The sequence below is a fragment of the Sporothrix schenckii genome, assembly GCF_000961545.1.
Source record: "Sporothrix schenckii 1099-18 chromosome Unknown Cont47, whole genome shotgun sequence".
Lineage (NCBI taxonomy): Eukaryota > Fungi > Ascomycota > Sordariomycetes > Ophiostomatales > Ophiostomataceae > Sporothrix > Sporothrix schenckii.
The window spans coordinates 4814771-4841041 of NW_015971148.1; the positions used below are offsets into that span (position 1 = coordinate 4814771).

Consider the following 26271-nt stretch of genomic DNA (forward strand, 5'->3'; position numbering starts at 1 on the left):
GCAGGGCAGGCCAGGAACACGAGAATGGAAAGGGAGAGTGCCGAGACGGAACAGCTTGTTCCAGTGCGACGTCAAAGTTGTTTTGCAGCAGAACAAGTTTTTTTGGATGTGGTTTTGTCTTGGATGTGGTCTTGTTGAGAAGCCAGAGGACGTGAGCCCTTTTCTGTCCTTGTTTTTGTTCTTCTTTTCTTCTCTTTTTCTTCTCTTTTTCTCTTCTTCTCCTCTTCTTCTCTTCTTCATCACACATGACTGTATTCCCCCGTTCGTATGCCGCACTTGGAATTTAGAGTTTTTGATAAACCGAGTGTTACAAGGTACAAGGCAGATTTTAACTTTCAGCTTGCCGGGGTGGAGAGGGGAAAAGTAGAAAATGCAACCATTCAACCGCCCCAATCGCCCATCGACCGTCGAACATCTTGGGGCTCAGCAAAACAATGGCAGGGATTCGCGTTGGTCGACTCAAGGTTGCTCTGAGTCGCTCGAGGTTCCTCAAGGTTGTGCAAGGGTCGATCCAGGGCTGACCAGGACTGCGTATTTCTCGCGTTCTTCGTTGACCTGCACGGTCTGCCGATCCCATCTCTCGTTTTCCTTAAGCGTAAGGCTGCAGACTGGGGCAGGAAGCGTTGCCTGCGTTGGGTAACATCTACAGCGCATTGTGCAGCATCGTGCGCTGCCGTTGGGTATGAGAGACATTGGTATCTTGTATCGTACAGGATACTTTGGAGGCATTCGTCCCAGTCAGAAATGGCAAGACGTTGAGCCGCCAAGGCCGTTTCAAAGATAAAAGAGCAGCCTGCCCGTTGACATAATCGCAGATATGTGAGATGTCCGAGATGTCGAGATATCTGAGCTGATATCTGAAATACCCAGACTCACCTCTTTCAAGCCCAACACGCCACTATGGCAAAGTCACTCGTTTTGTCCTTTTTGTCCCTGCTGCTGCTCGCCAGCCATGGCCTCGCCCTCCGCCATAAGGGTGACGCGTCCGGTGCCAGGCCCCGGAACGCAACGCTGCCGCTCGGCGGTGGCCGGAAGGGGACCAACATGTTTGGGAGCATGCGCGACCCGAGCTCGCCGGCCGCCCGCTTTGCACCGCGTCAACTGACCTGTCCCCCTGGTGAAGGTGTGGCGGCATACACAAACGCCCAAAAGTGATGTGAACGGCACGGACTGCTAACGAGAGTCTTTAGAGCTCTGCGGAGAATTCTGCTGTTTGATTGACACGGTTTGCGTACGTCGTCTCTGTTGCCGCTTTGTTGCCGTTTTGTTGCTTCCCCTTTCCCGCACACCACGTAGACTAACACCCGCAGTGCGAGGTCGAGTTCGGCTGCTGCGAGCTGGACAAGCCCGTCTGCCAGCCCGACCTATGCTGCCCCGTCGACACCACGGCCTGCGGCCCCGACAACCCGCTCTACTGCCATTACCCGGGCACCATCTGCTGCCCGGAGCCGTCGACCACGGCGTGCCCCGACGGCACGATGTGCTGCGGCGAAGAAGCCTGCTGCGAGGACGGCTACTTGTGCCTGGACGAGAGCATCTGCTGCCTGCCCGGCTGGAAGTCGTGCGACGACTGGTGCTGCCCCATTGGCTCCGACTGCAGCGACGCGCCGGGCTTCTGCGAGCTGGACACGGGAAGCACGTCGTCCGGGGAGCCGCCCGGCCAGACCCAGCAGTCGACGATTCACTTTTCGTCCTCGCAGGCGCCGCCGCCGTCGTCCAACCCGCCGCCGGAGTCGAGTCCCCCGCCGGAGTCGTCTCCCCCGCCGCAGTCATCCCCTCCTCCTGAGTCGTCGCCGCCGCCCGAGTCTTCGCCGCCGCCCGAGTCTTCGCCGCCGCCCGAGTCTTCGCCGCCGCCCGAGTCCTCTCCTCCTCCCGAGTCATCGCCTCCCCCCGAGTCCTCTCCTCCTCCCGAGTCATCGCCTCCCCCGAGTCATCGTCTCCCCCCGAGTCATCGTCTCCCCCCGAGTCTTCGTCTCCCCCGGAGTCGTCGTCTCCCCCCGAGTCATCGCCGCCCGTATCGAGCCCCCCCGCGTCAAGCTCGATCGAGTCCAGCGGGCCGTCGAGCACGATATCCTGCCCCTCGGGCACGCCGACTCTCGTGCTGCCCTTTATCCAAGACCAGACGGATGAGGTGCGTTCTGTCCTCCTTTTGTTTTTTTTATTCTGTTACTTTGTTTGTCCACAGACTAACACGAGCAGCTCATCAACAACATTTGCGTCGGTATGTAGATTGCAGAGCAGAGGGGTACGATTAATGCTGACAAGTGCAGGCCTCCGGAAACAGGGACTCACCGACCACCAGCTGCTCAACTACGCCGGACGCGGCGAAGGCCGCAAGAACCGAAAGCTGACCATGTGCGGCGATGGAAAGTGCTGCAAGGGTAGGTCGTCTCTCTCTGTTTTGTCTCTGCTCTCTGTTTTCCCTTTCCGTTTGACCCACATCGTCCACTCACACATCCCAGACCAGAAGAAAGCCTCCGGCGTCAACAAGGGCGAACCGCTGACGTGCGACGAGTACCCTTTTGCCTCGACGACGCAGAGCAGCCCCAACTCGCACGTCGGCTGCATCCTCGGCTTCCAGAACACGGCCGGCGGCTTTTTCTATCTCAATAACTTTTTGCGCGACCAGCTCAAGTACACAAAGCACTGCCCGTACATTATGCAAATCGACCCGGACTACAACTGCGCCCAGGTGCAGGCGGACTCCATCCCGAAATGCAACAAGAAGACCCGGCGGCAGCTCGAGGTGTCGGCGACGGCGTCGGCCCACGGCGTCTTTTACGATTCTTACAATGGCTCGCCGGGTACTCTCATCATTCCGCTCGGCGACATTGACGAGGGAAGGTCAGTTGTGTTATGCTACGGTGTTGTCTTGCTCTCGTTGTGTACTGACGCTAACGATTTCCAGTTACTCGGTCGAAGTCACCTTCCCTCCCAACGCCGTCGTCTCGCGCGTCCTCATTGGCGACAATCTCGGAAACGAGTACAGCGTGTAAGGACCCATAATGAATGTCCGCTTCGTTCCTCGGCTGTATGCTAATCACCCGCACAGGCAAACATCCCCGACGTCTGGCTCGACGTACCAGTTCACGGCCGAGCTCGACGATTTCGGCTACTCGGCCGCCATCATCGCCGAGACCACCGCCGGCGACCTGTCCGTTGAGTCGTGGTCCGTCGAGGCCATTGGCGATACACCGCCGTTCTCGTCGGGCAGCCCCGGCACGGCCACGCCGCCGCCGACCTCGTCAGCGTCGCGTAGCCAAGAGCCGACGGGCAGTGGCAGCAGCACGATCACGATTGTGACGGTCATCAGCGGCGTGACGACGACCATCACGACGTGCCCCGTCAGCGAGACGAACGCGCCGCCGCCGCCGCCGACGTCCGGTGTGAGTACCATTACCACTGTGATTAGTGGCGTCACCATCACCACAACGTGGTGCCCCGAAACGGACACCACGGTGAGTGCATCTGCGCCGCCTCCGCCACCGCCGCCGGCAAGCAGCGTCAGCACCATCACCACTGTCATCAGCGGCGTGACCGTCACGACGACCACCGTCTGCCCCGAAACGACCCCGTCGGCACCGCCGCCGCCGCCGCCGGCTGGTTCGTCGCCGCCTGGAGAATCGCAGCCTCAGGAGTCGCAGCCTCAGGAGTCACAGCCCCAGCAGTCGCAGCCCCACGAGTCGGCGCCGCCGGCCAACACAAGCCCGACGCTTCTGCCGACAACCGAGCACACGACCCCCGTGACGGTGCCCACCGAGTCGTCGCCGGTGGCTGTCGTGACGGCGGCAGCGACCAAGGCGGACGCTGTGTCGGCCAAGCTCCTCTGGGTCTTGCTGGGCGCCGCGGTGCTGTTCCTCCACCTGTAATGGTTTGTGTTTTTTTTGTGAATTGTTTCAGATTGTGACGGGGCGGATGTCCCAAAGAGGGCCGAACAGGGACAGACCTCTGCAGGTCTCTGTCTCTGTTTATAGACGACCAAAGGGAGCTTCGCTCTCTTCGTCCATCTTCTCTTCTATGCTCCGAATGCAATGAACATGTCGGATTAATTCTTTAATTCACTCTATTTTACGCGTAACAGCGCATGTGACGTGACTCCTTTGTATGATCAAGATCCACGGCATTGTTTTGGAAAGGCGGATACGTCAAAGTATACTCCGAGGCATGTTACCGAATAAAGAAAAACAACTATAAAAACCGTACGCCACGAGTAAAGTGTCAAGTCTCTTCTTTTCTGTATGCACGCGGTCCTCGGACGAAGTGGATTTGATGCCTCTGCCGTCCGACTGAAATGGGGCTGGTTGTGTCGTCCAAGTTCAGCCAAATGGAAACGCCATGAGAACCGATCGCGACGCCATGCACCAAGGCCCGGCCAAACAGACATCCGACCGAGACGTCGCCGCCAGGATTTGGAGGAGGGACGAAGGAACGTGCTGCATTAGCGGCCGGGCCAGCTCACGCATAAGCCTTCTGGCGGATTCGCTGGCTGCATGAACGTGCCGATAGTTGTACGATGCAGTCTTTACACGAAATGCTTGCCGTGTTTCTTGGCTTGGCCATGCAGCAGCGCATCTTTGGCCAGACTGCGTCTCTGCAGGACCCTCGCAGCCCCATTGGCGTGTCTGCACGTCGGCAGCAGCGGCAATGGCGCCAGGCTGGTTCCGGCTTGCTTGACGACGTCGATGTGAGTGGCTGCCATGACAGTTGTTATGTCGGAAGGCCCCTATGCCAACGTGGAGGTCATTCTTCCATATAGATGACAACGTGGTAGGGAAGTGTAAACAGCACACGATATGAGTTTGTCATTACTATGCAGTACGTAGCTGTTCGCACGTCCCCGTGGCCGATGTCGCTGTGCATCAAGCGAATGTCTACGGGCAGTTTGTTTTGGCATTATTTGAATACGTCGTGGATACATGGACGCGTCCCCCTTATGTGTATGCCCATACTTTTGAGAAGATGCAGTTTTGTCACGCATCGTTGAATGTTGGATACAATACTCTCGACTTCGTTGTCAGCAAATGCATTCGTATTGCATCGTGATCACTTGTCGCTCGTCTACGACATGCTCCGAAACCTACGAGTATGGACCTGTGAGGGAGCCAGGGAGCAATAGCAATATGGAGCCCGCGTTTTCGGGCCCCGTTGTTTTGCCACGTTGGACTGAGAGTGTCGTCCAGGCGCATTTTAGTGTGTACATTGACCGCCACGGGCGTTGTGTTCTGTGCCAGTGCCTTGTGGCGAAATGTAAGATGCCAGCACTGCCCGGCCACTACAGCTGTAGCGCGGACACTGGCGCAGACTGTGGCGTAACGGCGGTCCAGGCACCGACATTTGCTAATAATAGCCGTTGGATAGGCGTATGCAGTAACAAACAACAGCCTTGTCCGACATCAAAGACGGTAAAAATAGCAGCTTGCGTGGACAATGTTTTTCTATTCTTTTTCTTTCTTATTTTTTTGTGCAGTCTTGCTTCCATTCAGAACAAAAGTATGTCGGTCGGCCGAAGGACGTGCACAGTTGTAATTACGTAGTAATTACAGGTCATCTCACCAGAGACCGTGAGACTGCTCAGCTTACACGCATTGAACGTGGTGGGCATTTTTGTCTCATCCTCTTCCAAGTCAGCACAATGACCTTTTTCTCTTTTCACTTTTTTCTGGGTTTGGGAATAATACCTGGTACTGTAAAATAAGAGTAATCCACAAACGGAACGATCGCCACGACGACGGAGGCACTACTATTCCCCCTTTGCATCCTTCTGTTCCTTGCGGATTTCATTGCAACATGGATACACTTGCACGGTCTGGGGACTGCAGCATAATACTCCTCAAGTCTGTCTACGTCGTAATGAAAGGAGCGTCCCGCAGTTCATTGTGTTGGCTGTCACCGGGGTCCGTTTCCGCTTCAAACTCCAACATCACTGTTGGTCCTTGGCAATGCGACGTGATGTACAATTTCAGCCACACGTCATATTTTCGGCGGTGTCTGCAGTTGTGCTGAGGAACTACATACGGAGTATTTTAGGCTGCACTGCCAGACATGACCGTGCATTTGCTCCATAAGCTGTAATGCCTCCGTCTCCCTCCCCGACTGCCTCAGCCACGCCAAGGGGCGCCGGCCAGGAATTGTTCCTTTTCGACCGTGTCCACTTGTCCCACTCCCTGAAAACGATCTCCACTGAATTGACCCGAGCTTTGCTCAAACATGATGGAGCTTGACTCTTTCCAGCGTGGTCGCGCGAGATTAGCGTGCAGGCGACGTGGTGATTATGGGGGGAAGGACCCTTGGCAGTGCCTTCTGGAGTGTAAACCATGCAAACGAATAAGCAACGACATGACCTCATTCCAAGAACCTGCTTGGCGTCGTACAGCAGGAACAACTACCATGAAGAAAACGAAAAGAAAAACCCCCAGACTACACGGAAGTTGTGTTTCAGAGGCAGCCTAGACCGCCTAGAACAGGTGAGAAGGAACAGGAGACCGTGCACTAAGATGAAAGCAGGAACCCGGAAACCCGGAAAGACGGAAACCAGGCCAAACCAGGAAACCAAGAGAAGCCCCGGACGGATCCCCTGTTTGTTGAAATTAGGAGGACTGCTGATGGTTTAACTTTGTTTGCTTTATGGTTCTTATGCCGATCGCTGTATTTGGCAGTAGAGAGCACAGCAGACGAATACAGACTCCATATTGTCCTGTCTATATAAACAGACTGTCCTGTTGCCCAAAACTTGGCATTCTCATCTTTCCCTTCACCAAGATACCCAGCCCAACTACCTATATTGCCTTTTCAGACTCTCTGCCTACAGGATATACCAACCCTCTCCAATACAAACCACTTCTACTTCCTCTCCACTCACCACACAACCGCCATCATGCGTGCCGCCACCACCTTCGTCTTCGCCCTCGCCGCTGCCTCCGGCGCCCAGGCTGACATTATCGGCGACATCACCCGCGGCGTCGTCTCGGCCGTGACCGACGTCACCCACGGCGTTGTCTCGGCCGCAACCGACGTCGCCAGCCACGCCGTCTCGGCCGGCAACGACGCCGCCAGCCGCGCCACCTCCGTCTTTGGCGACATCACCTCGGCCGCGCACTCCGTCGCCACGGACATTGCCAGCGGCGTCGAGTCGCGCGCCAGCGAGGCCCGCAAGAGCGCCACGGGCGTCACGGGCAACGGCAGCACCACGGCCACGCGCACCACGGGCGCTGCCAACAACACCAGCACGCGCACGTCGGCCAGTGCGTCGCCCACGGCCGGCACGGACAAGAACGCCGGCGGTCACAACATGCCCCTGACGGGCATCAGTGCGGCGGCCCTGGTGATTGTCCTGGGCGCTGCTGCTGTCCTGTAAGGAGGAAACGGAGAATATTCGGAAAATGGTTGGAGAATCGTCGAATCAGGATGATGAATTTGGACAAGTCGTCATCTTGGAAACTGCCAAGGTCCACAAAATGTATATAGCGTGTCGTGTATAAGATTGCTTAAGCGCTCATAATAATCAATGTTTTACAAGACGCCAAAGAACAAAAAGATGCTGCCTTATGTACGGCGGAGTGACGTTGGTGATACCTATTGAAGGGAGGAAATGTAGATTGAATAAGACTATGAATAAAAAAGGACACAAAAAGCGACTATAAACCGCCGCTTGAGACCAGGTAGTATTTGCAAAACATCCACATAAATAACCTCAAAAGATGCTTAAACGGTCGATACGGTCAATACGGTCATACGATCGTAATGCGTTGCTTCCATCTACTCAATTCACACTTGGGCCTATGATATCCTATAAACTACGTCCAGTCTTTTCCATTCTCTCCGAGTTGGTACATATAACCACGTACCCAACACTCACTCCGCCCCCCACGCATCGTGCGGTGCAATGCTGCCATATTGGCTGGACGACTGCTCATTTTGGCCAGCCGGGCGACCTTGCTCTTCATCCACAGTCTCGCCGTTGCTGTTGTTCTCGTGGCCATGGCCATTGCCGGTGTCGCCTCCCTCCCCATTCGGCCGTTCATCCGCGTTGTTGTCGATTTCGTAGACATAACCTCCATTCGGCGAATGGTGTGCGTCGTGGCCGTCTCCTGGCCCATTGTCTTCATGCCCAGCGCCCAGGAGCGGCTGGCGAACGCCGTCGTTGTTGTCGTTGTTGTCGTTGTTGTTCCCTTCCCTTTGCCAGGCGCCGCCGGCCGCAAACGGCAGCAAGAGCCGCGTCCAGCCGCTCTCCGACGGTGATGCCTGTCTGTTTCTGTGTCGCTGGCTCTGTTGCTGCTGCCGCTGCCGAAGCGCGGCCGCCACCCACGGCGCCGCAAAGTACAGCACCGCCTGCAGCAGCAGCACGCCCGCTGCCAAGCCGCCCTCGACGCCCGTCGTTCTCTCCAGAGCCGCCGTCCACGGTGCCGCGCACGCCTGCGTCCGACCAAACCGCTCGGCACAGGCCGCGCCGCCGTGGCCAATGTCTTCGGCAAACGGCCACGCGCGGTCCCGCACCGAATTGAAGCCGCAGCAGTCGAGGGCGTCCTGGATGCGGCGCACGACGGCTGCGTTCTTGGTGGCAAACAGGTGCTGCCAGGCGGTGCCCACCACACACGCGCGGATTGCCGACGGGGCCGAGCGCTCCAAGAACAAGACGGCCAGGACAACCGCCAACAAAAACTGGCCGGCATTTAGGGCCTGCACGAGGCTGGCGACGAGCAGTGGCCGACGCCGGGCGAAACGGAGGACTCGGCCGCTGCTGTTGTTGTTGTTATTGGTCCCGTCATCGACAGCCAAGGCCGCCGGCAGGACGACTGTGTTGGCAAAACTGACGACGGGAAGAACGATGGCGAGGACGGTCAGGGCCGGGGAGAGGGGCAGAGCGAGGGCCGTGGCATGGACATGTTCGTAGCTGAAGCATACACTCAGTCACTGTTTTGTAAATGTGTTAAGAACGATGGGGCAGTTGCAACGTACATGGCGACACCAAAGAGAAGAATGAGAAGCTGTCACAGTCAGCATCATCTGTACGGCATCACCAAGGATAGAAAGACCCTGCACAGGCGTACCACCGGGTATAGGTAAAGCCAGGACCAGGCAGACATGGTGTTGAGTCCCCTAGTGCCGATTGTGGATGTTGATGTGTCAGTCGTGATACTTGATATTAGATAAAGTCGAGCCTCTAAAAGGACTGTTGTTTTTGCCTTGGATGCAAGATTTCTTTCGGTGAAGAAGAGGGCGAGCTCATAACAGAAAAGATGAGGGCAAAACATGAATGCCAGAGCGAGGGGCTGGCAAGACAGAATAAACCCCTCCAAACAGCACATCACGTGGCGATGCAACAAACGGAATCGGGAATGTGCAGAAATGCAGATATCAAAATTAAGAAGTTTGGCATGGACGGCCTCAAAGCCATCATTTGTGCGCACAATCACTTTTGTTGCTGTCTTGGGGCTGGAGATTGTGTTGATTCAACCACTGTTAGTGGTACGCTGATACGCTATGAACATGCAGACAATGGCTGTAACAACAGGGAATCGTATTATCACAAGACAAGACATCAAAGGACACGACCTCTTCCCGAGCAATACAATCCAGAAATTCACAAGCAAACACCCAGGACCGAGCAGAGACCAGCCAACCAAGGCAAAAATGCAGCAAATATACATCAGTGGTGTGCAACAATCAAAGAAAATCAAAAACATACAACTTCACAAGACCCCCCCCCTAATGGAACTCCCCGATCCGTGGACCAAAGTAGTCGCCCTTGTCCTTGTCCAGGTACCGCAGCCGGCACGGGTCCAGCTTGCTCTCGCAGCCTTGGTACGAGACAGTGTTGCCCCACCACGAAATCTGGATGCCGGGCCACTGGATGGCAAAGAATATGACGAGGCCGGCGACGGCGATGCCGCTGGACAGGGCCGACGACAGCACAAAGTTGTACTCGGCCCAGAGGCCGGGCCACTTGCGCTTGACGTGCTGCCAGGACAGGTAGGCAAAGGGGACGGCGGGCCAGACGTAGCTGAGGTTGAAGGGGGCCCAGTGGATGGCGCCGGACAACAAGACGACGGGGTGGGCTTGGCGCAGCCAGGAATGGCGGGGGAAGCGGCGCTTGGCGGCCCAGAAGGCGAGGGCGATGGCGAGGCCGAGGGGGAAGCCGAGCAGCAGCAGGGTGTACTGGCCGGCGGGGCCAAAGATTTTGCGGGGGCCGATGGTGCCCCAGAGGACGGAGGCGGTGAAGAAGGAGTTGACCCAGGGGCAGGTGAAGCGGTTGGGGGCGTCCATGGTGCAGACCCCGGGGATGTTGTTCATCTGTGAGCGAGCGAGTGAGCAAAGAAACGAGCAAAGCGAGGAAAGAAAGAAGCGAGCGAAGAGAGGAAACCAAAAAGCGAGCGAAGCGAGGAAAGAAAGAAGCGAGCGAAGAGAGGAAACCAAAAAGCGAGCGAAGCGAGGAAAGAAAGAAGCGAGCGAAGCGAGGACGAAAACCTACCTGAAAGTTCAAAACGGCGGTGCAAACAAAAGTAGACACGAGCGTGGCGGCCATCTGCACGGCAAACGTCTGGCGCGGCGGGATCTTGACGTAGTGGGCGAGCTTGAGGTCGTTGGTAAAGGACAGGGCGTGCGACGCGGTGACCATGCCGTAGGCCTTGAGGTAGTTCATGGCGAGCTGGTTGCCCGGGACGAGGGAGCCGCCGATGAACTCGGCGAGGATGCCGAGGCTGACGTCGATGCCGGTCATGGCGCGGATGACGCCGATGGGGACGATGAAGACGACGCAGAGGCCGAGGCCGTAGAAGACGACGCCGGGGGACGTGTGCGTGGGCCAGAGGGCGACGCCGGCGATGCCGCAGACGGTGGCCAGGACGAGCACGGCGGCGAACCACCACGCGGGGACTTCCGGGTAGCGGGCCATCAGGCGGTTGTGGACGTCCTCGTAGTGCGCGGCGCGGGAGAAGGCGCGGGTGCGGGCGCGGCGCGGGCGGACGAAGCCGACGAGGCTGTCAAAGACGGCGGCAAAGCCCAAGCGGATCTCGTGCCACTGGTAGAGCACGGCGTAGGCGAGGGTGGCGGTGTAGATGGCAAACGAGAAGACGTAGACGTTGATGTTGCCGGCGGACAGAAAGGCCGGGCTGTAGGCGGCGTACTTGGCGGCGTCAAACAGGCCGTCGGCGTCGACGGCACGCGACACGTTGTAGAGGGCGCCGTGGTGGTCAAAGACGCGGTTCGAGTTGAGCGGCAGGTACGCGGCGTTGAAGGCGTTGGCGTACCAGAGGCCCAGGATGACAAAGAGCGAGGCGAAGCTGCCGGCAAACTTGTTGAGCGTCGTGAAGAAGGGCAGCACCAGCGGGTCGCTGCCGTGGTGCAGAATGTTCCAGTCGAACGTGGGCCACGGGTTGAGGCCGAGGCCGTTGTTGAAGCCGACGACGCTGTTGAGGCGCACGCTGCCGGGCGCGATCCACGAGAGCCAGTTGAAGATGCTGAGCGCCTGAAAGAGCACGTTGGGCAGCCAGAAATAGGCAAACATGCAGCCAAAGGCCAGACAAAAGAAGCGCAGCCGCGACGCCGTCGCCACCCATCCCCAGGGCCCGCGGTGGCGCACCTTGCGGTGTGGGTCGCCGTGGAAGGCCGAGTTGAGCGCAATCGTCACGAGGCTCGTCGGCCACACGCAGTAGCTCGGGTACACGAGGAAGCGCCGGCAGATGCCCGCCAGGCCGTAGCCGATAAAGTTGGTGCCCAGCCCGATCAGGATCTGGTACGCGAAGCGCCCCGCGTACCGCTGGTTGAAGAACTGCGGCAGGTACTGCGTCCAGATGATGAGGCTGGTAAAGGGCGGCGCGCCGCCGACGCTCGCCATGATGGTGATGAGCATGTGCTCCTTGGGCGAGAACGGCCCCGGGTTGAGGCTGACACGCGCCCCGGCCACCGTCACGCCCCAGTCCGGCAGCACGCGCGCCGCCGCCGTGCCCAGCGGGTACGCCAGCATCTGCGCAATGTTGGCGCCGACGACAATGGCCGGCTGCCGGATCGAGAAGAGCTGGTTGACAAACGCCAGCAGCACCGCAAACAACAGCCCGATGCACCACGCGCGCACCGTCGACGACGGCATGTTGGGGTCGTCTTCGTTGGTCACGACCGCCCGCACCTGCGGGTACGGGCTGTTGTACGTGATGAGGGCCACTTCGAGCTTGATCTGCGAGAGCGAGAGCGAGGGCGAGAGCGAGGGTGAGAGCGGCTGCGCGTCCTGTGCGCCCGCCCGGACAAACGCCTTGAACGCCTCAATCAGGTCGTGCCGGAAGTTGGGGTCGTGCTCGTGGATCTGGATGATTTTGACAATGCGCTCGCGCGTGTCTTCCAGCGAGTAGGACTCGGCCAGCCGCTTGACCTCGGCGTACTGGTCTTCGTTGACGCCGTACGAGGCCCTGCGGCACATTGTGTTAAAGACTTCCATGTCCGTAATGGATTGCTGGTGCTCCTTTCGCAGCACCGACTTACAGCTCGTTCTCGAGATGGTCAACCGCGGCTTCGTCGACGTCCCCATCGGCCTCAACTTCCACCGTCGTCGTCTGTGCCGCCTTCTTCTCCGATAGGTCAGTCAACAACGACGGTAGAGAGCCGTCGGTCGGCTCGTGGGGCGGGTCATTGATCTCGTGCAAGCCCATGTTGGGCGAAGGATGTGTATACTAAATACAGGCGAAGGAAACAAAGAGACCTGATATCGTAGGCCGTGTTGATTTATTTTATTTTATTTTTATTTTCATCGTATTATTCCTCCTTCGCAGACATGTATCGACGTCTCTCGACGTCTAAATATGTTTCTTCTTCTCCATTGACTTCCCCACAAAGTTCGTTCGAGCCGCACCACCTCGTCGTTCCGCTTCCAGCCTCCGCATCCAGACGGTTCGCCTTTCCATGTCGCGATATTAATCTCCAGATGGAGCTGTCGGACGAGATGAAATCAATACCATGCAAGACAAGCAACAGACAACGACGCGCGGCTCCCTCTGGGTTCTACATAGCATCTAAACGATGGTCCAGGGAACACTATCGACGTGCCATGGTGTAGAAGTACCGAGCCGCAATCCCTCATAAACCCCTCTCGATGAAAGAGGAACGACGTACTCGGCGACTTGGCTGAGGGGAAGCTAGGGAGCAGTGTATGGGAAACATGGAAGCAATAAGGAAGCCCAAGCAGAAACAGAGACGAAGAGACGACAGCTGAGACGGACGGGGCCAAACGCGGAAACAAAACGCGGCTGAGAGCGGAGGATCAGCGGCGCTGACGATATGCCTAAAAAAGAGTAGCATGGACAATAGCAATATTCTACGCGTTATCAATCTCGGGAGGAAACAAGAGATAAACACCGGGCGCCATGTTTCACAGGGAACGTCTACGTGGTCATGCAACGAGTCATGTCAACGCAAGTATCGCAATGGCAATGCAGTACTGGCCTGGGGCTGAGTTGACAGCATTGCCTGTTTTGTTATCGGAATCAGAGTGTGCGAGAAGAGCGACAGTAACATCCCAAAGTGGCCAGTCACGATGCAAACAATACGATCATCAGCGTACTCAGCACGACCTTAATGTACACAGCACGACTCGTATCCAGGCTTGGCGGCTAAACGGTTGGAAGAGATGCAACGTACAACCTGAAAGCTGGTTTGTGCGCCGGAAAAAGGACGATCAGAGTGTACCGGATTAACGGCTTTCAAATTGCGTGTAATAGCATCTGCGAATATACCGCAACAACTGGGTAGCAGAACAATAAACAAATATGCCAATAACGGCTGGTCAGCGGGACGAGCATGCCAACTGGCAGAATATGCAAAAATACAAGATGAGAGCGGCTGCAGAGTCTCCGTTGGGAGATGTCACTGCACAGCTCAAGACGGCAGTGTCTAGAAGCCAGTTGAGAAACATGGCAATTGGACAAGTACGCACTCGTGTGTGCGTTACGGGGTAACTATTCTCGAAGTACACCTGTAAAGAGATAAGAGCAGACATCAGATAAATAAGACAAAGTGCACGACGTGCCTCGGCCATATGGAAAACAGACTGGAACAATCAAAGGTCGACGTTGCAGGCCGTCGTGCCAAGAGGCAGATCTCGGCACAGAGGACGGAAGCGACGGCAGCGTCGTGTCACTAGGAACATTATGGCCTTGGCATGCCGACTGCCGCCAACTCTATCTCGCCTTGTTTCGACGCTCGGAGAATTTCCCCAGATTCGCAGCCGACGCTACATGCAGGCCGAAATTCCGAATTTATGAGATAAGGACTGAGTGAGAGAAAGGCGGGAACTCTGCCAGATATCGTCTGTGGGAGTGTGCAACGCGCTGGCCCTAATCAAACCATGGCAGATGACTTTGCAGATAACTTGCAGTTGCCAGATAGGCAATGCGCGTCGATTCGGACTATAGAGCGGAAGACAATGCCGAGTCGAGGACGGGTTCGTAGATATCGAAAAGGGTCGTTTTAATTATGATGCTTGAAAGATAACGCACGGGGAAATGAATATGGTAGACGGCGCGTGTATCAGTGGGCCACATAATCAACGGCATGTATGGAAGCTGCACCATGAAACAAAGATAGGACTGCATTGTCAAGAGAGAGATACAACGGTAGGAGAGCCCACCTGTGATACTATGTAAGGAGGAAAGTGCCTGCAAGACAACGCTTGGCACTCATCGCATGAGTTCATTCTGTACGCGCGGCATCTTTTCAACATCTTTACGAGTCTGCATGTACCTCTAGTCCCTTCTAACAACAAAGAAGCCATGACAGGACGCAGAAGTAAAATGTGGAGAAGTCGCCCAATATAGTAAGCAAACATTGCCAAAGGACAGACGCCCAGAACTTCAGAAAGAAGACATACGGCAGTGTGCTACTTGTTGGGTATCACCCAAGCCCTTTTTCACCGGTCTCCAAGGAACGTGTAACTGTGTCCATTGCAAAGGCGAGAAAAAGAGGCCAAAGCCGAGCCTGATCTCAAGCACCCCCAGCGCCTAATCGGAAACCTGTCTCAGCACGTTGTGGCGGTTCACTTTCGTTAGTTGGGTTTCCTATAGCTTGGTTTTATGTATGGAAATTTACAGAAAACATGTTTATTACCAACAGCCCGTTTAACAGTAGTATTGAATGTTATACCAAAATTGTCCGTCAGAATTACTATACGTCAAGGAAAAGAGTCCCCAAAGTTCCCATGCCATCCACCGAGATGACTATTGTTCCAGTATGTAGCTGCTGTGTAACCATTTTTCTCGCTGCATTTACATAGAGAGATCACATCGACGTAAGTGTATCTTCAACCTCTGGTAGACTGGCCAGAGAACAGCACTTATCAACACAGCTATTTGCAGGTAACTACGCGAACCTCGACTTTTATACCCTGTTCTGATTTGATCCTTTCACAACATTACGCAAGCCCGTTTCCTTGTTCTTCCTCCTCTCCTTGATACCTCCGAGCCCAGTCGATATATTCGACTCATATTAGCCGGTATAGACGAATGAGAGGGGATGCATACGAACGAAAGGGACATGGACGACCAGTAATCATTGTTTTGCTCCATTACGCCTCGCTATATACCTCTTTTCGTCTTTTTCGTCTGTTATTTCTTTCTGATCCTGCCCTACAACCACTTCCTCCCGCCACATCGCCACAGATCATCATGATGCTGTCCAACACGGCCAGTGGCCTCGCCACGTTGGTGGCCCTCTCTCTCGTCGTTCCCTCCCACGCCCTCCTCCGCTTCGGATGTGCTCAGCTCGTCGTCCAGCGCCTTGATCCCCTCGTCAATCCCGGCCAGGTGCCGTCGGCCCATCTCCACCAGATTATCGGCGGCAACTCGTTCAACGAGACCATGACGCCCCTCGCGCACGACCTGCCCGGCTTGTCGACATGCACAACGTGCCAGTTCGCCGAGGACTTCTCCAACTACTGGACGGCCGTGCTCTTCTTCCGCGCGCGCAACGGCACCTACAAGCGCGTGCCACAGGTGCCCAATCTCGGCTTCGAGGGCACCCGCGGCGGCATGACGGTGTACTACATGCAGGACGCGCTCTTCGACTACGCGCAGGTGTCCAAGGTGACGGCGTTCAAGCCCGGTTTCCGCATGCTCGTCGGCGACGCCAGCTTCCGCACCCGCGCGCAGACACAGCGCTTCCGCCAGCTGACCTACACGTGCCTGGCGCAACGGTCGACGCGCTCGCCCGAGACGCTGGGCTTCCCCACCCGGCCCTGCCCGGCCGGCATCATGGCCAACATCCGCTTCCCCACCTGCTGGGACGGCGTCCACCTGGACTCGCCCTCGCACCAGGACCACGTCGCCTACCCGGCCGAGGGCACCTTTGAGTCCGGCGGCCCCTGCCCCGACACCCACCCCGTGCGCATCCCCCAGCTCATGTACGAGACCATCTGGGACACGTCCGCCTTCAACGACCCGGACCTCTGGCCGCCCGCCAACGCGACCGAGCCGCAGCCCTTTGTCTGGTCCATGGGCGACCGCACGGGCTACGCGACCCACGGCGACTACATGTTTGGCTGGAAAGGCGACGCGCTGCAGCGGGCCATGGACGAGCCGTGCTACGTCAACTGTAAAAACGTAACAACGCAGTCCATTGCGGAGCAGAACAAGTGCTCGGCGCCCGACATCGTCCAGGAGGACATTGACGGATGTAAGTGTTGTGGTCGATGTTTGTTTCCTGTTTGTTTTTTTGTTTATTTTCATTTATACCTCGAGTTACTAACGACACAGGGCTCACTGAGCTTCCAGGCATCAGCAGCAGCAAGATGGCCACGCCCATGCATTGATCAGATGGGGGTTGCAAGTGATGTGTATCGTAGCCAGCATTCTCACTTTTGTTAAATCCATTCATCCGTCGGAACAATAATAGACGAATGTAATCTAAATGATAAGACACAGAACAACTTACCGGCAGTTGTGGCAAGGAAAACGGCCGTGTCGACATGTCCAACGGGTAAAGACAATAAAGGGAACGGCCTCACATTGACCACACAGCTCAACTTGTATCACGACTCCACCAGTTCGTTTGTAAAGCCTATCACATAGAATGTCACAATTCTGTCTGCAGTGTAGACCCAAGAAAACGCAGATGAAGCTGACAACGATTCAAAAAATGCAAGTATGCTGATGAATTATATGTCCCAGAATCTATATAAATAAAAAAAACCAAAAAGATCCCCAATATGCTTTTGATCCCCTTTTGGGTATCCCAACGCCGTTAAAACACAAACCAGTCAATAGTGACGCCGTCTCACATCTAGTAGCCCCGCCGCATACCGCGGTGCTCCAGGCTGCGCACCTTGCGCCGCTCCTTCTTCTTGTCCAGCTTCTTGCGCTTGTCCCGCCCGTACTTTTCCGGCTGCGCCACCGCCTCGATCTTGCGTTTCGTCGCCCGGTGCTGCCGCCGGTCGCGCGTCGCCGCGCCCACCGCCAGCAGGTGCTGCGTGTACGCGGCCGTGCCCAGGCGCGTCTGCAGCACGTCCATGAGCGACTGCGCGCGCAGCTTGAGCTCGTCGTAGCGGGGCGCGAACTGCGGGTCCGCCGAGAAGGGCGGCGGGATGGACGTGTCGGTGAGGTTGCGCAGCGGCCGCAGGACCGCCCGCACACTGACGGGCGACAGCGACGCGAAGTGGGCCGGGTGGCTGGCCTTGCGTCCCGGCACGCTGCAGAAGGCTTCCAGAACAGCCATGGCGGCCGCCTTGGGCACAAGCGACGCGAGCTTGGGCGGTGTCTCGCGGCGGACAATGCGCGCGAGGCGCAGTAGCACGTAGCGTCGGTCAATCGGTCGCCTCTTTTGGGAAGCGGCTGCAGCCTGCTCTTCTTTGTCTTCGGCCTCGTCGTCGCCTACAACCTCGCCCTCATCATCATCAGAGTCGTCGTCGGCCTCTTCCTCACCAGCCTCCTCGTCCTCCTCCGCCTCATCGTCACTCGCATCACTCTCGTCATCGTCCTCCGCCTCGGTGCGAAGGTACTGTCCCAGACGCACCAACATCTTGGCCGCCTCTTCGGCTTCCACAGGATCCACATCGTCCCCGCTGCTGCCCGACAGCACACTCAGACTGCCGCGCACAAGCCGTGACACGGTGTCGTCGTCAAGGGTCATGCCGTAGGTGCCAGCAAACGAAGTGCCGGGCTCGACGTCCACCTTGGCCTTGTCGGCCCGCGCAAAGTCTGCCAGGTACAGCCCGACCAGCTGCATGGCAGCCATGCGTACCGCGTGCGTGCCGTGCCACAGGCACTGCTCAATGCCATTCCACATATCCTCGGCCAGCGCCCGGTCCAGCGCCAGCACGGGGAACTTGGTCACCATGGTCTGCACCGTCTCGAGCGCCGTCGTCAGCAGCTTGCTGTACACCTCGCCGCGGCGCACCTTGTCGGACGCCAGCAGCGCCGTGACGCGCGCAATGACCGCCTGGATGTCCTGCACCTGCGTCGTCGACAGCGCCGGCGACGGCAGGGCCGTCACCGGGATGTCGCTGTTGTCACTGTTGTCGCTATTGGCGCCGTCCTGGCCAAACGACGCAAAGTACACGCCAAACAGCTCGAGGCCCATCTTGAGCGAGCCCAGGTCGGCGCGCGCGTCGGCCGCCAGCCACGCGCGGAACATTTTGAGGAACTCGTTGACGTAGTCGCGCTTGGCCATGGACAGCATTGCTGTGAGCTGCGCGCCTGCCACGCGCCGGCACTTGGCGCTCTCGTCGTTGGCAAGCACCATGACCAGCGGAAGGAAGCTGGCGCCCACAATGTCCTGGACAAAGGGATCGCTGGCCGCTGCCGCGGGTGTGTCGAGCGCCGCCGTGGCCTTGAGGAGCAGCATGTACACAATCTCCATGGCCGACAGCCGGCCGCCCTCGCGTTCGTACTTGAAGTTGGCCACGATGAACTCGAGCTGTCGCTCCCAGCGCTTGCGCCGCTGCGGGTACTCGCGCAAGAACTGGAAGAAGGCCCGCCGCGCCAGATCCCGCGTGTCCTGGTCGTCATTGGTAATCATCACGGTGCCAATGTAGTCGAGAGTGTCGTACACAACCGCCGACTCGATCTTGCGGTCGAGCACGGCGCGCACGAAGTTGAACGTCACGTGGCGGTACAGCGGGTTCGTCAGGTCGTCTTTGAGTTTCGTGAGCAACGCATCAACCGACACGCTGCGCACAGGCACGTCGTCGTGCCGGCTGCGCAGCACCACCGACACGAGCTTGAGTGCCGACTGGGCGAGGTCGCCCGACGTCGTCGTGGCCGTGCTGATCGTCTTGATCGCCTCCTTTGTGCACACCTGGTACAGCCCCGAGAACGCCGTCATGTCCGGGAACGGTACCTTGACGAGCACCACAAGCAACTTGTACGCCGCAATCTTGACCTCCTCCTCGCCGACAAGGACCGCGTCGCCCAGCACCGGAATGAACCCCGATACGTTCTCGGGCGTACGCAGCGAATCGTACTTGCGCAGCACCGTCCGCAGCACGTCGAGGGCAAACTGGATCAGCTTGTACGTGAACTTGCCCGCCTTGCGCTGGCCTGCATTGTTGCGCTCCGTCTTCTGGAACAAGAACTTTTTGATGCGCGGGTCAATCTTTTGTGCCTGGGCCGCCGGCGTGCGGCTGCGGTACACGTCCTGGATGATCTCGTAGCAGAACACGAGTGTCTCGCGCGTCTCGGCCACGGCCGGGTTTTGGGCCAGGCCGGCAGCAATGCGCGCCAGCAGCGTGTCGATCTTGGTGGCAACGTGCTTGGTGATGCGCTCCAGCATCAGCATGTGCAAGGGCTGTACCAGCACGCCGAGCTGGCTAACGGATGTGTTCTTGGCAATGAGCTCGAGCGAGTCCTGGCTCTTGCTCTTCTTGACCTCCTTCATCTTGCTGACGTACTCGTCCGCGTCCTTCTCCTCGCCGACAGCGCCAAATACGTCGTCCATGATGACAGCCATGAGGGGCTCGATGCAGTAGTCGAGATCGCCCTGCGCAAACTGCGGAATCACCGCCAGCAGGAGCGTGTGCACTGTGTACGAAAGCACGTGCAGCTGGTAGCCACGGGTGAGGGCGCCGCGCAGCTCCTTGAGCACGAACCCAAAAGCGCCCGATCCCAGGATCGTGGAAATGCGCGACAGCGTCTCACGCGCCATTTCGCGCGAGTCCCAGTTCTTGCTCCGAAGAATGTGGCACACGTCGGTTAACACACCAGCCAGCCGCTGATCGCGTGTCTCGGACGGGAGCAGGTTGAGCAGCTTGACAAGAATTATGGCGGCAGGAACACGCGCACTGACAGTCTCCTCGTCTTTATCGTGCAAGTGTTCCACGAGCGACGGCGTGAGGTTGTTGAGGATATCGTCGGAGAGCTTCGGAGCCTCGGGGAGAGTGGCTGCGAGACGGCACTTGACAATCGGCGTAACAGGGGCGGTCCGTGCGGTCGGTGTGGTCGGTGATGCGCCATCCATGGCGGTATCCGTATCTTCGTCCTTCTTCTTCTCCGCCGACTGAGCCACTGCGTCGACAACCTTGTCGAGCAGGCGCACAACCTGCTTCTGCAGCTCGGGCTTGGTCTCGATGAACGTGATAAAGCGCCGTAGCATCGCGCGGTACTGGTTCCACTCCAGCGAGTAGGCCAACATTGCAATCGTATTCGTGGCTTGCGCCCCGAGACCCCGGTCGTCGACACCGTCTTCGCGGCCAAAGATAAAGTGCTCGAGGAAGGGGATGAAAAACTGGCTGACATTCTTGCTGCCCAGCGGCAGACGTTTGTTGATGCCCTCGAGCACCTGCATGGCCTGGATCTGTTTGGCGATGGTGGGGTTCAAGATATTGCTGAAGAAGGCACGGTTGGTCTCCTTGTCGTCCTCAGCGTCGCTGGTGTCCTCCATGTTGGCGTCGTCGCCCTCCGCTCCGTCTACCTCGTCGCCTTCCGCGGTTGAGCCAAGCGGGACTAGCGGGGCGAGGTCCGCGACCGGAGGCCAAGCACGCAACGTCGCAATGACAAAGCCAAAGGTGCGCGCAATCTCGCGGCGAACGGTCTCCGAGGCGTCTCGCGCACCTGCATAGATGGCCGGTAGAACAAGCGACGTCAGATAGCCTGTCAGGGCCTTGGCGTCCTCGGTGTCCTCCTTCGGCAGGTGCGTCTTGACGTTCGCAGCATCCGAGACCAGCTTGCACAGGCCGTCCGCCGCGTTGGATGACAGAATGCCGTACTCCTCGTCGACGCGCACAAAGAACAACATGTTGTGCAGGATCGGCAGCCACTGCTGCGCGGTCAAGGGCACAGCACCATCGGCAGGCCGAGCAATGGTACTAAACGCGGCCAGACGACGATCATAGTTGGGCTCGTCGAGCTGGCTCTCGGTGTACGAGTTGAGGTCAAAGCACAGGTCGGCCACGGTCTGGAGTTGCTGGCGGTACGCCACAGCCGCCTTGCCTTTGCCGGTTTGTGCGGCAGCAAAGACGGACAGCACGCGGCACAGCGTCTGGCGATTCTCGCGGTCTTTGAAGAAGGAAAACAGCGAAGAAATGGTTGTGTAGACCTTGTCTTGGAGGGTCGTGTCGGGCTCGGCGCCGTTCTCGCTGTCCAGTTGGATGAAGCGCTCAAGCAGTAGGAGCAGCGAGCCCTTGACGCGCGGGTTGACGCGCCGCGACGGTTGGTTAAGAAGCCAGGTGGCAATGTCGACGAGGCTGCGGACGTGCGTCGTGGCTTGGACCATCGGGGCTAGTGCGACGACGGTGTCGACACAGGCCTCAAGCAGGCCCCGGTTGATCTCGCTGCCGCCTGTGGTGCCGCCATCGGCCGTGGACCGGAGCACGGCGCTGAGGCGCATGAGCGCCGTGTCCATGTTGGGCATGAGTAGGTCGGTGGAGACGGCCTCGTTTGTGGCGGCCAGTTGGACGAGGCTGTTGACGATGCTGAGGGCGTGGATCTTGACAGGATCCTTGGCCTTGGCAGCCAGACTCTCGAGAATTTTGGGGAGCACGCGAGCGTCGACCGACAGGAATAAGACGCACTGTGGCAGCTGCGCCCAGGTGGACAGCAGCTTCCAGGTCCACGACACGCCCTGGGTGGTCTCCTGTGGCAGGCGGTCAATAACGGGGCTAATGACCTCGGTCACGATGGTGTTCCGGAAGGGGACCCAGTTGTAGTCGGGTGCGTTGCGGAAGAGGGCGCAGAGGCAGCGGAGTGCAGCTGTCTTGGCGGCGCGCATGAGGGACGTGTTGGCCGACGACTTGGCAGAATCCTCGTCCTCGTCGGGATCGTCGGCGTTGCCACCGTTTTGTTCGGCAGCAGCCAACGTCGCATTCTGCAGCCCACGACAAGCACAGATCAAACAGTAGAGCGTGGCGTTGACGAGTGAATCGAGGAAGGGCGTCGCGTTGCTGCCCAGCTCGTTGATAATAGGTTCAAGCATGTTGAGTACGCCGACCTGCTTGCGGGCAGACAAGAGCGCATCGTCCTCGCCGTCAAAACTCGAGACACCACCCGCGCTAGGAAAAATGCTTTCACGGAGGTTGGCCTCTTCCCCTTCGCCGTCCAGGATGCGCACACCGTGGAGGTTGCCGAGAGCGACTTGCAGGAAGCCACCAACACCAGCAACGTCCAGGTTGCGGATAACAAATAGACGCGTAGCATGGAGGCCCTGGCGGCCGCTGGCAGCGCCCTTCTTGGAGATCGTGCGGCCATAGAGCAAGCGCAGCAGCACAGGCATCAGGTCAGCACGGTGCTCCGGCAAGATGCCATTGGCGCTATTCTCATCGTCAGACTGCATCAGCAGCGTCAGCTCGTTCTTGAACTTGCTCTCGTCTAGCAGGTTGTCGAGCTGCTCCTTGTACTTGACAACGCTGTCCTGGCGCCAAGCGAGAAGGGCTTTGAGGGCAAGACGCTGGATTTCAATATCGCCGTTGGCCAGCAGCTTGAGAAGAGCATTGTACGCCTTTTCGTGCTGGTAGAGCACCTGGGAATTGGTAAAGAGGGAGAAGACAACGATCAGAGCCTTCTTGTCGGGGAATGACCAGCTGCCAAGTTCGCTGTTGGCAGCCTCGGCGTCAACGTCGGCATCCACGTCGTCGACATCGTCCATCTCTTCGTCGTTTGTGCCGTTTTGTTGGTTCTCTTCCTCAGAGACGGCATCATCCTCAGCATTGCCGTCCTCTTCCTCTTCGTGGTCGTCTTCCGTGGTCGCGTCGATGCGAGGGCCCACGTCCTCGGTCCAAGACAAAAGGTGTGGCACCAGCTTGCGGGACCGCTTCTCGGCCACGCCCGGCAATGCGGCAAGGACCTTGAGGGCCTTGCCGCGCTCATAGCCTGCATAGGCTGGGACAGCCTCCTGCTTGGCCTGGAACGCCTGAAGCATGACAGCCGAGGGGTCCGCGACGAGCGTCTCGGTCTGCTGCGCCAAGTCATTGAGCTTTTCCAGCTTGAAGCACTCAAAGTCGGTGGGCGGGGCGCGCGGCGCGGTGCCCTTTCGGGTACCATGGTTGTCGTGGGTGCTGCTGCTGCTCTCGGCCTGGCCGTTGTAAGAGGAGCGACGTGACGAAGACGACGTAACCTCAAGCCAGTCAAAGGCGAGCGTAGCAATGGCCTCCTCGCCGGCCTTGTTGGTCTCCGCGACCTGCTTCATGGCTTTGACGGCGTCGTCCCAGACTGGCGCAAGGGGCACAGACAGCATGCCAAAGAGGAAGGCAGGGATGGCAGCCTGGATCCAGGAGCCGGGCGTGACGTGGGCGTAGACCTGGGCCAGTTTACGCAGGTGGGCGGCGATGTTGCGGACGTTGTGGGGAGCGAATCCAATGTCCTCGGTTTGTAACATGTTGGCGAGCGCATTGGCGTGTTCCGGAAAGGTGGCCAAGTCGGTCGCGGTGTTGCTGTCACCAATGCGCTCAAGGATCTTAAGCGAGACCAGGCGCAGCGCGTGCGATGGTGCCGACAGGTTACTAACCAAGACCTTGACAATGGGATCCTCTTCCTCTTCGTCGTCCTCCGTATCTGGCTTTTGCTTGTCCTTCTTTGTCTCACCCTGAGCCACAGGCTCTTCAGGGACCAGCTGTTCGTACTGCAGGAGGGCCTCAAGAAAGCCTGTCCGGCGGGCAAAACGCGGCGCAGCCGCCCGCAACAATGGTCGCAGACCGGCATCCGGCTTTGCAGCCAAGGTCTTGGCCATGCGCAGGTAAGCACGGAAGCCTTGCGTGACAATAAACGTCGTCTCGTCGTTGTTGGCGAGTTGTGGAGAGGTAGGCCGTAGTGCCAGCTTAAGTTTGCGCAGGAGCAGCTCGGAGATGCGCGCGGGCGTCGAGGGGTGCACAATCGTCATGTCGAGCACGCCCAGGAGTGCGGCGTACTTGGGCAAGCAGTGGTCGCGCCACGTCGCTGGGTCCTTGCCGTAGACACCGCGCTCGGGGAACGGCGTGGCCTCGAGCTGCTCAAACTTGCGCACAATGCTGTCCTGCCACGACTGGGGCAGACGCAGGCGCTCACGATCGACGGGGAAGGCACCGACGTTGACCATGTCGGGCAAGACGGCGCAGAGGACGTCCTCGTTGCCGTCATGCGCCCAGTGTGCTGACACAAACGCCTGAAACGGTGCCTGTAACGTGCTGTGGAATTTGGCGGCATTGAGCTCAGCGGTGTAGGCACAGAAGGGAACAAACCAGCGGGCGAGCGGTTCGCGCTGCAACGACTTTGTGAGAGAGGGGAGCTGGGGGCGGAGGTCGGAGGGTGGTGTATGGTTCCAAACAATGGCGACATTGGCGACAATGTAGCGCCAGACGGGCGATGCTGGCTCGTTGGCAGTTGGCGGCGTAAACGGCGGCCATTGCGATTCGGGTGCTGCAGCCATGGCCTCGAGCGTCTCGGCCAGAGCGGGAACGAGGGCTGCCCAGTCGTGGATCTTGGCGCCACCACGCACACCGGTAAGAATCCCAAATAGGCGAATGAAGATGGACAGTCTCCATGGGCCCGCAGCAGCAACAACGGAAGCCTTTTTCGACTTTGCCGCTGCCACGACCTTTTTAGTTTCTGACGCGGCATCAGCCAGGATGGCGTCAACCACGGGCCGCAGGGCATCGTGGTTTGCATGGTGTATGATGCTGGTGAGAACACCACAGCACACGTCGCTCCAGGGTGTGCCACGGGACGCCAGCTGCGGATCCAGCTCGTTCTCGGGGACGGCACGAATCATGCCGACGACCAATTCGGCCGAAGACAGCCGCAGTGTCATACTAGGTCCCTTAGTGGACTCCGCAAAGAGGGTCATGATGCCCTGCGTGTAGAGCTGAACAGTGTTGACCTTCTTGTTGCTGTGTTTGGTCTGGTTGGCGGCGGCCTCGGTCGCGCGCAGCAAGTCGTCGCGGATGTGGTTGACGATAAACGGCATGGCCGAGTCACGTCGCGACGGGTTCGCTGTCATGCGGACAAGGAAACTCAGGGCCTCGGCCGTGAACCGTGCAATGTGTCCGGGCACTCGTGGGAAGGAGGGAGCCGGCGTGGAAGCGGCTTTGGAGGGAGTAGACGAGGAGAATGTGTCAGTCGGAGGTCGGAGGTCGGGCCGTCCAAGGAGAGGGGACAGGATGTCGTAGGTCGGGCGCAGATCCGCAACGAGCAGCTTGGAGAGGTACTTGAACAGAAACGTAAGGCACGTAAACGTCCACTCGATGACGGCGGCGTCGAGCTCGTGGTTCTGCTGGTGGTGTGACCGCGCAATTCCGGCGCCAGTATTGTGCCGTGCCACGTCGACCAGCAGACCAAAGGCGCGTGCATCGTAGCCGCGAGCGACAAAGCGGCTGCCCAGGTCGTGCGCGAACGCGGCCAGCAGGTCGAGGAGGGGCTCCAGAGCCTCCCGGCCGTCGTCCTGGCCTTGGCTTCCACGAATGGCCGCCGCGAGGTGGTCCATGATGCGGTCCTCAAAGTGCAGAATCTGGGCGAGGCTGTCGCAGAGGGGCGACACCGCGCGACGGAAGGCCGTGAAGCCGCGCGAGAGGTTGAGGTCGGTCCATCGCTCGAGGCCGTTGCGGAAGTAGGAGGTGGTCGCGGACAGGTCGCCAGCGGCGTCGGCGTCGAGGTCATGGCGGCGGACCTTGTGGAGCGGGTCGAGAGAATGCAGCTGAGCAATTTTGCTGCTGAAGGACTCCCAGCGGTGGTTCTTCTGGTGTTGCTGGCCGGGCGGCTTTTTTGTCCGCTGCGCCTTCGCGATGCGGCCCGCCGTTTTGGACGGCATGATGGGCGATGTGGTCGGTGAGTCTCCCCGTTGTGTTGGATTGACTGGTGAGAAGGGAGAGAGGGGGAAAGGGGGAGAAGGGAGAGAAGG

The 26271-nt window shown here is 58.4% G+C and overlaps 6 protein-coding genes across 6 annotated transcripts; 3 read left to right on the forward strand and 3 right to left on the reverse strand.

Moving 5' to 3' along the window:
- Positions 1-900: 900 nt before the first annotated feature.
- SPSK_03946 (uncharacterized protein) lies at positions 901-3869 on the forward strand (the record flags this gene model as incomplete). Its single annotated transcript, XM_016730761.1, has 9 exons — positions 901-1123; positions 1191-1231; positions 1311-2014; positions 2053-2131; positions 2200-2221; positions 2271-2381; positions 2463-2844; positions 2909-2992; positions 3053-3869. 9 exons carry the CDS (start codon positions 901-903, stop codon positions 3867-3869), a joined length of 2463 nt encoding a protein of 820 aa, XP_016586045.1.
- A 3005-nt stretch (positions 3870-6874) lies between these two features.
- On the forward strand, positions 6875-7354 carry SPSK_04619 (uncharacterized protein; the record flags this gene model as incomplete). Its single annotated transcript, XM_016731420.1, has 1 exon — positions 6875-7354. The coding sequence occupies one exon, from the start codon at positions 6875-6877 to the stop codon at positions 7352-7354; it is 480 nt and encodes a 159-aa protein (XP_016586046.1).
- Positions 7355-7851: 497 nt separating this feature from the next.
- On the reverse strand, positions 7852-9083 carry SPSK_04346 (uncharacterized protein; the record flags this gene model as incomplete). Its single annotated transcript, XM_016731154.1, has 3 exons — positions 7852-8890; positions 8956-8984; positions 9048-9083. 3 exons carry the CDS (start codon positions 9081-9083, stop codon positions 7852-7854), a joined length of 1104 nt encoding a protein of 367 aa, XP_016586047.1.
- Positions 9084-9705: 622 nt separating this feature from the next.
- Positions 9706-12638, reverse strand: SPSK_03951 (uncharacterized protein; the record flags this gene model as incomplete). The annotated part of the gene is made up of 3 exons (XM_016730766.1): positions 9706-10290; positions 10469-12398; positions 12472-12638. The coding sequence occupies 3 exons, from the start codon at positions 12636-12638 to the stop codon at positions 9706-9708; spliced, it is 2682 nt and encodes an 893-aa protein (XP_016586048.1).
- A 3006-nt stretch (positions 12639-15644) lies between these two features.
- On the forward strand, positions 15645-16786 carry SPSK_04386 (uncharacterized protein; the record flags this gene model as incomplete). Its single annotated transcript, XM_016731194.1, has 2 exons — positions 15645-16650; positions 16731-16786. The coding sequence occupies 2 exons, from the start codon at positions 15645-15647 to the stop codon at positions 16784-16786; spliced, it is 1062 nt and encodes a 353-aa protein (XP_016586049.1).
- Positions 16787-17256: 470 nt separating this feature from the next.
- SPSK_03837 (U3 small nucleolar RNA-associated protein 20) lies at positions 17257-26181 on the reverse strand (the record flags this gene model as incomplete). The annotated part of the gene is made up of 1 exon (XM_016730652.1): positions 17257-26181. One exon carries the CDS (start codon positions 26179-26181, stop codon positions 17257-17259), a length of 8925 nt encoding a protein of 2974 aa, XP_016586050.1.
- Between the last annotated feature and the right edge of the window lie 90 nt (positions 26182-26271).